We start from the raw sequence: 10,844 nt of genomic DNA on the forward strand, positions 1-10,844 counted from the left end.
TATAGGCCTAAAGCCGGATATGTTTGTTACCCCTTTAGGGACCCAGTCCTCTTTTCTCATGTTTCTTTCTTTCTTTCTCCTGTCCTTTTTCTGTCTTGCCATGCTTTTCTCCTCTTGTTTATGTTTTCCTGTACTTTTTATCTTTTTTTCTCTTTCTACTTATAGACCTCTTTGTGATGATGAAAAAAGGGGTGGGCGATCTTGTGCTCGGTTTGTGATGAGAGCATGTCTTTGTTTTTTCTCCTTCTTGCTTAGCTTGTGAAGTATATCTAAAGTCAGGGTGCAGTTTACATCGTGTTTCAATATTGCACTCTGGCAATTCCAAATCAAAGCTCAATGACCGGCCTGATAGATCTTCTGTCTTACTCAGTGTGAGGACGGCAACTTCAACTACCATGTTTCCCCTTATATTTCCCTCCCATCTCCATGTTAAAAAACAAAGCAAGCGCTTTGGCAGTACGACAGCACACAAAAGTCCCATCCATCGTCGGTGTCCCCTTCAACAAAGTGGCTCGTGTCTTGTCTGTTTTATCCTATTCTACTTAACTTACCTCGACAGTGTTATGTCATTCTCTTTTCCCCAACGTAATGTCAAATGGTACCTTATACACCAGTCACCAACTACCTCTCCTATAACCACACCATACCGTTCGAATCTTGTTCTCCCAAGACCGCCAGTCGACGTTCCCCTCTTGTATAACACTCCCCTTCTGTTCAACCCAAAACGGTTTTAAGCTCTCGTCTTTTGTTCTCAACACAACTGTTGGCTCGGACTGGGGAGCACCGTCAGAGCTATCCATTGAGAAATTAACACATACTCCCTCTGACAGTAAACATCAACGGCATTGAACATGCCTGACTCATGTGATGATCACAGCAGGCCCTGATACAAGACCTAGGTACTTTCCACATAAACTGTACAACATCACAACACCTCAACGTTGTCCACTGAAGCCACAAGAGAACACAATCCACTGGATTTTGCAAGCAACATTCAAGTTGTTCAAGCTAAGCGCCTATAGCATTCATACCAAAAATCTCCTATTGATCTTTTCCATGCTACCGAATAAAGAACCATCCAATGCCATGCAAGAATATACTCGGACCCCCACACCCAAATTACAAACTATACACATTTCCATCATGAGCACTTTATGCCCAAATCCCCCCCCTCATGAGGCAGCAACAGCAGGAACCATCATCTTGCTAAAGCCGAGCTTTGAAAAGAGCGTGTCCATGGCAACCCACTGCCGGCCGCACTTCTCGAGATACTTGTCCACCGCCGTCTTGACCGTCGTAAAGCGCACCCGGTTGTGCTCCGCCAACGCGCGAATCTTCTCCCGCTCCTGGGCCGAGAGATCGCTGTTGGCATCCCCCGCCTTGGCCTTGGCCTTGTCCACGTCCCACAGACTGGCAAAGTACACCAGCTGGTTGTACATGGCCTTCTCCGTGTACTCGTACTGCATCGTGCCGCCGCAGTCGCGCGCCAGACCCTTGGGACCCAGACAGCATGTGCCGTAGACGCTCATCTGCCGCGTGCGGTTGCCGCACTGAGGGTCGTTGCAGACGAGCCAACCCTCGTAGTATCGAGTCGTCTGGAGGCGCACCGCGTGCTCGACCTGCGCCACGACGGACAGCGTGGGGATCACGGCGCTGCAGCCGGGGCAGATGACGCCCGACGCGGTGACGCGATCGGGAGATCCCGTCAGACCTTCAAAGTCGGAGGACGCTTTGCATTTGCGGCAGCGCAGCTTGAGCCGCGTGCAGTTGACGAAACGCACCTCATCGGGGATCTGAGACTCCAGAGGGTGGATCTCGAGCTGGTCGCTTGCGCCGCCCTGCTGCGTTTGCGTCGAGGCATACCGGCGAACGTCCAGGCCCAGCTGCTCAGCGAGCTGCGACGTCGATGTGCCCGCAATATTGGCACACAGACGCTCCACGGGAGGGAAGATCTGCTTGGCGATATACCAGTCCACGTCGGGCTGCAGACTGGGATCGGCCTTGAGGTCCGCGGGAGAATAAGCACGCTTCGGCGCAGGCTCTGAGCTCTTGCTGGTGCCCGTGATGACGTAGGAAATCACGTCGCCCTTGCGCACGGTCTTGCCCCTGGCCATGTCGCGGAGGGCAACTTGCACCTGGGGCATCGAGTCGGCGTTGGGATACTCCTTGGGGCCCTTTCCGAGCTGCGTGTAGATGGTGTACTTGGCCATGGGGATCGCAAACTCGCGCATCTTGGTAGCAATGTCGCGCAGGTACTCGTGGATGCGGGCCACGGCAACCTCAATGTCGTCTCCCGACAAGATCTCGTCCAGCAGATGCTTGGACACTTCCTTGGAGAGGGCGCAGTACTCACGGCGCCGCATGTCCAGACCCTTGACCTCCATCTTCTCGATAAACTTGCCGTCCTTTTCCACCAGGTTGATGGCTGCATACTTCTTCTTGGCCTGCAGCAGGATGCGCCGGAAGACGTTGTCAATGTCAATCTCCAGCAGCCGGTACTGCTCGTTGACGGCCTTCTTGAACTCGTTGCCGACCTTGAAGGCGTCGGCCACATTGTCCACGTTGGCATTGATCATGACGGAGTCCGTGTCACCGTAGATGACCTGCAGAGATTTGCTCTCGGCAAGATCCTTGGTGCTGCGGAGGATTTCTCGACCCTTGTGCGTGGTCAAGATGGCCAGGGGGCGAGCGTAGAAGCGAGATCGCGTGTATCCCAAACAACCGTACATGGAGTTGGCCGTCAGCTTCAGGGCCAGCTGCTTAATGTCCCATGTGGCAAGCTCTTCGGGTGTGGCCTTTTTGTCCTTCATCAGATTCTTCACTTGGCGACGGCGACTGACGAGCGTAGCAATGAGTCTGGGGAGGATGCCCTGCTCTTGGTTGACAGGGACCTCGGGGACAGCGTCTTCATTATCGGCCTGATGATGGTGTCAGCACTGGGTCACTACGAAACAAGGCGAGAGAACTCTTACCGATGCTGTTCTGTCCACCGTGGTGAAGCAAATGTTAAACTCCTGGATGATGGACGGATAAAGAGAGTTAAAGTCCATGACAAGCACAAACTTGTCGTAAAGACCCTTTTCTGGCTCGAAGACGAGACCACCCTTGTACTTGTCCTTCTTCTTGCCCTCGCCCGCGTCTTCGTCGCCATTCTCCTCCTCGGCCTTTTGCCGTCCCTTGAACGTCTGCTTGTCGGGACAGATGTACTTGTTACGGTAGAACTCGTGGAGGAGAATGTATTCGTTTCGCTCAGCGCGGGTACCGGTCAGGGTACGGGCCCAAGAGTTACCGGCCAGGTTCGTCAAGACCTTGGTAAGAGGCAGCAGTTGTACGCTGACTGCCAAGGCGGTGATGTAGTGCGTGTCCAACTCCATGTGCGTCACGTAGTCCATCAGGCCCTGGCTCTCCTTGGCCCACGTGTTGAGGGCGACCTCGTTGTCGACATCGCGGCGACGGTTGTCCCCCGTGAGATACAGGCTGCACATCTCCGTCAGGCTCCACGTCTGGCACTTGAACATGGCGGACTTTCCGGCATCGTTGGCGAGATCGCAAAGCAGCCGACCGGAAATGACCTGCCGCTCCGCAAACACGTTGCCGCCAACCTTGCCAATGGAGGACGGCCACTGGGTTCGCCGCAGTCTTCCCAGCCTTGACCACTGGTGGACTTTTTTCTCCTGCAGACGGTTCAACAACACACTGTAATCGACGCCTTCCAGCTGGTGGCCGAGGATCACGTCGGGATCTGCCACATCGATCTGAGCCAGAAAGTAGCTCAGCAATTCGGACTCCTGTTTCTTCATGACAATCGCGCCCCTGTTTCTCTTCCTTGCCAGCGCCTCGAAGCCCATAGGGAAAGCCTGCCCATGAGGCCGGATGACGGTAAACGGTCTGCACGGTAGCTTCTCGGCAGGGGTTGTGTCGCTCAGAGAGACCTTGTCGTAAATGCGCGCACTGATGGCAATGATTTCCTGCTTGTTTTCCGCTGCGTTGAATGCTGTCCGAAGAGCAATGCTCATCAGAGTCAGAGGGGGCATGTCCATGTTGTCAGAGTCGCTGATGGTCGACACCATGTTGGGGTGTTCGGCCAAAACCTCGAGCCTGCAATGCGAGGCGTTCTTGATGGCACCAAAGTCGGCATCCTGGATCTTGAGCCAGCAAGGACCCATGATGTTCTTCCACAGGACAAACTGTTCGAATAGGGCAGTGTTGGTGCCGAACACGTGAGAAAAAGTTTCTCCCTTCGTATCCATATTGAGGGCCGGCTCTGCAGACAAAAGGGGTCAGTAGGCTGTCAGGTATCGTATTTTTGGCTTCACATACTTGTGTAAGGGTAAAGAAGCTTCATGTAGTCTGCTTCCTTGGGAATGTCTGGCAGCTCAAAGGCGTATTTCCGCTGGCACTTTTTGATCTTGTACATGCCCACGTTCATCCTGGTCATGAGCTCATCCACCTCGTTGTAGACGTCAGTCATGTCGACTTCATCTCCCGTTTCTTCGCCATCTCGGAGACGCTGCTGGCGAGGCAAAAAGTAGAGCTTTCGCAAGATGTTGTCGATCTTGACAAAGCAGCTGACGTATGATTGTGTCTTCTTGTTCAGCACCTTGCCAAAAAGACAGAGGCTGCCATTGATCTCCGTATAGTCGGTCCAGAAGAAGTTGAGAGACCCATCCGGCTCAATGGCGTCCTTGTGGTCTATCTTGCCGATTCCTTTGGGCTCAGACATGGAGCTGCTGACCACGTTGAGCTTTTCTGAGAGCTCATTCCAAGAGGACGCATCCACTGAGGTGTCTGGAGCCTTGATAGGGGATGAAGTCACTGCCGGCTCTTGTTTGATAATTTTCCTCGCCGGCCGGGAAGCTGCCAGGTTGACGCTGGCGACCTTGACAGCGCCGGCATGAGCGACCTCCATCATATCGTCATCGTCGTCACTTTGCGGCTCTTGTTTGATCTGGGCCTTGCGTTGGGCGACTTTGGCAGCGGGGGAGGAGGGTGCCGGGTCGCTCATGGGAAACTCGGCCGTACCCATGGGCTCGTCATCGATCAGCGGCGCAAGACCGTCGTCATCGTCGTCGAAAGTAGGAGGGGCGGGATCGGGCGATGGCAACCGTATGTCAACCCGCTTCTGCTTCTTGTAGCTGGGCTCCGGCGCAGGAGACAAGTCTCTAGCTTTTCTTCGCTCGCCGCCCGACCGGTCGGCTTTGGGTGCCCTCGGGGCTGGCGCTGGGATGTTGGCGTCGACCTCTCCGAGAAGGTCGGCCAGGAAGTCGTCGTCGGCCTTTGTCTTGACCACCTGCCGCTCTGTTAGGCCGTCTGGGAGGTTATATCAGGTATCGCATACGGCGCCATTACCTTGGGTTTGGACTGGGCTTTACCGGCGCCCTTGGTAAAGTATTCGCTGATGCTCCGATCGTTGGCGTCTCGCTTGGCCTGCTCTTCGTCACGGCTCTTCTTCGCTGCGTGACAGTCAGTGCCAATCCCAACCATGGAAAAAGTCCAGAAGACGACGACAGCCGTGCAGCCGAACGGCTATGCGTCCATCCCACAGACTCACCCGCTTTGCTCGGCCTCCCCCGCGTCGGCAGCTCATCTTCGCCCTCACTGTCCGATTCGTACCGCCTCACTCGATCCCAATCCTCCCGTCCGTCGTCGGCATAGCCCTCGCCATTGTCGTCCACCACAAAGTCGTCCTGGTTCAGGCGGTCCCGCACAATCTCCTTGTATCCGGCCTCGTCCACCTCATCGTAGAGGTTCGCGACGTCTTCGACCTGGTAGCTCTCAAAGGCCTTCTTGCCCGCCTGGCGGAGGGCCTTGAGCTCGGCGAGCTTTGCCCTGCGGTCGACTTTGGGCATGGCGGAGGTGGGCTGCTGCTTTTTATCTTCTTTGGGGTATCATGAAAATGGTCGAAGAGGGAAAAGATCGCTAAAGCCAAGTCGTGGGCATCAGGCAAAGGCGATTTGCTTGTTGTGGTGGAAAAGTGATGGGTAGAGGAGGCTCTGTGTGTGTGTGTGTTGTAGAATTGGGCTTGTTGGAGGTCACCAGCTGTTAGAGGATCTACACAAGAGGTACCTCGACGTGCGCCCTATCCGGCAGCCACCAGAAGGTACCTCATCCAGGCACTGCTATCAGCTGTACACCTGCAAGAAGCGCGTCTTTACGCGTGAGTCGCGTTGTTGCTTGACGCGCTAAATCAGGACCTTAATTGCAACGTGGGGCAGCTCTTTGAGTGGCCTCTGCTTATGCACTTAGGCAACGATATGGAGTTACAGAGGCCATACTCGACCACCTGGGTATAGATGCTCCATGAGCCTCTCTGTGCTTCCAAGCCACTGGCAAGGAGAGCAGGTTGAAATTACTTTTGTAAAGAAGGGATTCATGCCATTCTATAAAGGGCCCAAAGACACCTTGCCAACACCAAGCCAGCGGTCTATATCCAAGAGTACACCGAGTCTCCGTCTATCTCTATCATACACTCATGAATCGTATTTGTCTTACATATTCAGGTTGGTTGATTCAAGGCCGTTCTACCACTTGCTGGCGCTCCATTGCCTTCTTGGTTCGCGTTCTTCACCGTCTTTGGCACCCCAAGACCTCCTAGGTTGTCTTTCACTACCGTCGTTAGCACCCCATGACCTCCGGGGTTGTCTATCATTCCCCTCTTTGTCACCCCACGACCTCCTGGGTCGTCTTTCACCCCCCTCTTTATCACTCCAAGACCTCCTAGGTCGTCTTTCATCACCGTCTCTGGCGTCCCACGACCCCCTAGACCGTTGTCTATCGTCAACCTCTTCGGCTTGTCTCGCGGTATTCCAGACAAAGTCGCCGCCCGGTCTGAACCCAGCATCGAACGAGTTCTCCTCACTCCCCTCCTCTTGCGCCTCCTCTGTGACGCCTAGACCAGACTTGCGCAGGTTGGGCTCCCGCTCCTCACGATCCGAGTAAAACTTTTGAATCTCGCGGTTGATCTTGGCGCCAACCACGCGGAGCTCCTTTGCGTCATCCTCAGGCAGCATCTTCTCGTTGATGACCTTGTTGAAAGCGCTAAACATGTGACGAGCCAAGGCAATGACCTCGCGCTGGCTGTTGTAGAGCTCGCCGGGACTGAGTTTGCTGCCCTTGGCACTCTCCTTGAAGAAGTGATAGTGGACCTTCTTGTAAGGCTCCCAAAGATGGGCCAGGGCGGTTGTGATTTGCAGGCCATAGTCACGCTTGGCGCCCTCTGCGTCTCCATTCTTCATTCTCTCGCGAAACTGGTAGTGGCTGACTAGCGCAACACGCAGATACAGTCGAAGAGTGTGTATGTCGGGAACAGGTAGGCGTGTAAGCATGGAATCGAGCACTCTTTTTGCGTTGTCGAGGGCATTGGTGTTGATGTTGTCGCGGACGCAAGTCTCCATGGCGATGCGGTAGTGTTTGCCATCGATGTACTCGTCGGGCATGAGGCTCAGGATGGAGGAAGCGTGGCCGCTCGCCTTGGCGACCTTGAGCATGCCAAACATGCGAAGCCAGTTGTCATTATCCGGCACGATGCCGTAGTGGCGGACCAGGAGGTTCCAGTACTTGATGCCAGACGTCGTTAGCCTCGACGAGGCAAGGGTCGTGAGGATCAAGGCCAGTGTATTCCGGCCAGGCACAGCATAGACAGCTCTGCTCGAGGGCACCCTCTTGGCCACACCGGTAACGGCAACCTTTTCCATCTGAGCGTCTTGGAACGCATCGGTGCCAGGATCCTTGGCCAAGTTGGGGATGCTCATGGTTTGGTAGAGCAAGTCGAGCACCTCCCTCTTCTCTTCCCGGTCAGGGGCGATGAGGAGCACGCGACCCATGGCGCACACCAGCTCTTCATCAATGACCAACTGCGCTTTTCTCCATTTCTCAATGACTTCAGTCCAGATACTCTTTGCCCGATCCACAGCCTTGCGCGCATTTGCGGCTTCCTGCTCCGGCGTCACGTCTTTCATGTCTCGGATGGCCTGGTACCGCAAGGCATTCAAGATGGTCGTATACGTATAGGACGTGGGGGCGCGGGTGGTGTCGTTCGCTGTCTCGGCTATGAGAAACATGGAGTCGAGGTCGCCGGCTCTTGCGCAAACGTTGAGGACGGCGTTCATGTGAATCGAGTTTGGCTGCAGACGCTTGTCGCTGAGGAGGATGTTGTAGTGCTTGACGGCCTCGGCAACGGCAAGCTTGGGGTGTTGCGACTGAGCGCAGCCGCGGAAGATGATGGTGAAGGTCTGGACATTGGGCAACTGCCCTCGTTTTTTCATCTGGAGGAGTGTTAGCACATTATAGGACTTCGGGGGCTTTTTTGAGGTGACTGACATCGTTGTAGAGCTTGATGGCGTTCTTCAGCTGCTGCTTGCCCAGCAGGTAGTTGATCAGGTGGTTCCAGGCAACGACGACCTGGCGATCCTTGCCCGCCGTCTTGGTGAGGAGCAAGGCCTCGTCGAACCTGTCCTTGGCGAGGGCATCTTCCACGTACTGGGCAATCTTCCAGGGGTCGTCCATGTGCTGCAGGTGCTTCTTGACGATGCGCTGCAGCCGCTCAAAGTCCTTCTTTTGGGAGACAGCCGGGTCGAGGGGCTCCAGAGTCAGAGTCCGAGGCGCATCGGTCCGCTCGGTGCTTGGAGCTGCCACTGAGGCATAGCGTCTGCCCGTCTGTGGGAGACTTGTCCAGATGCCTGCAGCGTCGGCGAGGGGCCTGCTGCGAGACGAGGCTTGGACGGCCCGCCGCAGACAAGCAGCGCAGTTGACCATGCCCGACATTGTGGCGGGCGGTGATGAAGCAGCAGATGAAGAGGTCTGAGAAGTGTCAAGAATCTAAAGGAGAGCAAAGAGGAAAAGAATTCAGCTTGACAACTGCGCAGAGAACGATGCCTCAGTCATGGTGGACATACAGCCTTTGTCTGCGCCATCACGAAAATTGTCTTGGATGCTCCCAAAAAAAGCAAAAGTGAGCGCTTCTTATCTTATCGGCCACGCACTAGACAGGGATATCCCGCCACAAGATACGCTAAGCCATTCTCAGGCTAGCTCTGCCGCCCCCGTCAGCCTCTTCTCAGCCGCCACCAGCCAATCATAGGCCTTGCCTTCATCTCAGTTCTCCTTCAGCATCAAACCTTCCGGCAAAAGACGCGACCAACAAAAGGCCAAACCATCTGCATCCTCTCTCTCTTCCGTGCTCCTCCCATTCTATCCCTCCTTTTCTCCTCCTCCTTCTTTGCAGCAATTCCCTCGATACACTCATCTTTCCACCGACCAACCTCCCAAACAAAACACCAAATCATGGCGCCCGTTGCCACAGAATTCGAGCGCATCATCCATACCGGTACGCACCTCGAGCCGTTCGCGCGTTTGCCATTCTCCCGCCCGCACCCTCGCGCTCCCTCTTGTCGACACACGACCAATGCTAACGGCCCGCAGCCCGCGAGCGCAAGCGCGCTGAAGCCCTCGCCAATGAGATCTTCTCCAAGAACCGCCGCCAGAGCGCGCCCGCAGGCCCCAAGGCCGTCCAGCCCGGAGGATCGCTCGCCAGCCGAGTAGGCGTCAAGAAGGTTCGCAGATGATCTGCTCGAGTACGACGACGACGATGACGACATGACACGGCAGTGCTAACCCTTGACGGTGGGAAAAAAACCAGAGCCAGCCCCAGAGCAAAGCCACACCCTCGGCCCTGCGCCGTCGGGCAAACGACCTCACCGGCGACGTCAACGGCGAATGGACGCACGACCTCCACACCTCCGTCAACTCCAACCTCCCCCTCAGCTCCCGCATCACCCTCCCCGGCGCCGCTCCCCGCAAGGCACCCACAGCAGCAGCGTCCTCCAAGAAGAAGTTCGCCAGGCTGAGCGCCGCCGTCGACCGCATGGACACGGACCCCTCCGTCAGGCAGCAGGTCAACGTCGTCCCGCAGAAGAGCACCCTGCGGATACCCGACGCGGGCATCTCGATCCGCGGGCTGGCCGGCCCCTTTGCCGTCATGGCGCAGAACTTTGCGCCTGGGACGACGGCCGCGGACGTGGAGAGCGCGATGACGCCGGTCGGGGGCGAGATGCTCAGCTGCGAGGTGGTCAAGACGCATCCGTTTATGATTGTGGAGATGGTCTTTGCGTCGAGAGAGGGCGGCGAGCGGGTGATTGAAATGTTCAACAACAAGACGGTAAGGCTCCCTCTTCTACTCTGTGCCTTTGTCAATGTCTCCATGTCGTTAACTCTTCCCAAGGCCGACGGCAGAATCCTCAAAGTCTACCCCAAGCCAGGCGGCTACAAGCCTCCCCGCGACTCCTCCTCCTCCGGCCGCCAACCATCATCCACCCGCGCCCAGGTCGTCGACGGCTCCATGGGCTTCCCCGAAAACGACCTCATGGCCACGGACAACATGCCCGCCTCGCGCAACAGCAGCAACAACAGGCTAAACTACAACGCCAACAACAACAACAACGACTCCGGACACAGGCGCGGCCGCGGATTCCAGAGGGGGCAGCACTCGAATAACGGACGCTAGAGGCGTTCGAATTCGCGTTCGCGCTCGTGGTCGAGAGACGTGAGGGGCAGGGGAGATTATATACCATACTGAATGTTTTCCTATGCAAGCTTTAGAGGCAGAACTTCATCTCTATTGATTTCCTTTTCTTTGAGGAAACCTTATTGAGATCTTCGTTTGATGTATTTGTATGTTTTGGTTTCAGGGCACGGTTCTGGGATAGGGTGAGGATTACGGTGCCTTAATCGAGCGTGCTTCAAACTTCGTCTTGCTTTTCTCTTTTCCTTGCAACAAGGTACCAGGACACGAAATGGTTCACCATTCACAAGCTGCACCAAAGAAATCAATCTTTGCAAAAAGCCAG

General features: G+C 55.6%; 3 protein-coding genes across 3 annotated transcripts; 1 reads left to right on the forward strand and 2 right to left on the reverse strand.

Moving 5' to 3' along the window:
• Positions 1–1,172: 1,172 nt before the first annotated feature.
• BBK36DRAFT_1136627 (polymerase) lies at positions 1,173–6,034 on the reverse strand (the record flags this gene model as incomplete). The annotated part of the gene is given in 6 exon segments (XM_024893044.1): positions 1,173–2,918; positions 2,973–4,264; positions 4,321–5,290; positions 5,350–5,453; positions 5,552–5,991; positions 6,003–6,034. The coding sequence occupies 5 exon segments, from the start codon at positions 5,847–5,849 to the stop codon at positions 1,173–1,175; spliced, it is 4,410 nt and encodes a 1,469-aa protein (XP_024745560.1). The 5' UTR covers positions 5,850–5,991; positions 6,003–6,034.
• Positions 6,035–6,521: 487 nt separating this feature from the next.
• On the reverse strand, positions 6,522–8,754 carry BBK36DRAFT_1172797 (hypothetical protein; the record flags this gene model as incomplete). Its single annotated transcript, XM_024895784.1, has 3 exons — positions 6,522–6,591; positions 6,901–8,264; positions 8,320–8,754. 3 exons carry the CDS (start codon positions 8,752–8,754, stop codon positions 6,522–6,524), a joined length of 1,869 nt encoding a protein of 622 aa, XP_024745561.1.
• Positions 8,755–9,281: 527 nt separating this feature from the next.
• BBK36DRAFT_1185984 (hypothetical protein) lies at positions 9,282–10,518 on the forward strand (the record flags this gene model as incomplete). Its single annotated transcript, XM_024896466.1, has 4 exons — positions 9,282–9,325; positions 9,421–9,551; positions 9,650–10,156; positions 10,220–10,518. Coding segments are annotated over 4 exons (964 nt in total), but the record flags the coding sequence as incomplete, so codon positions are not given.
• Positions 10,519–10,844: the final 326 nt, after the last annotated feature.

This window comes from Trichoderma citrinoviride (assembly GCF_003025115.1).
Source record: "Trichoderma citrinoviride strain TUCIM 6016 unplaced genomic scaffold BBK36scaffold_18, whole genome shotgun sequence".
Taxonomy (NCBI): domain Eukaryota; kingdom Fungi; phylum Ascomycota; class Sordariomycetes; order Hypocreales; family Hypocreaceae; genus Trichoderma; species Trichoderma citrinoviride.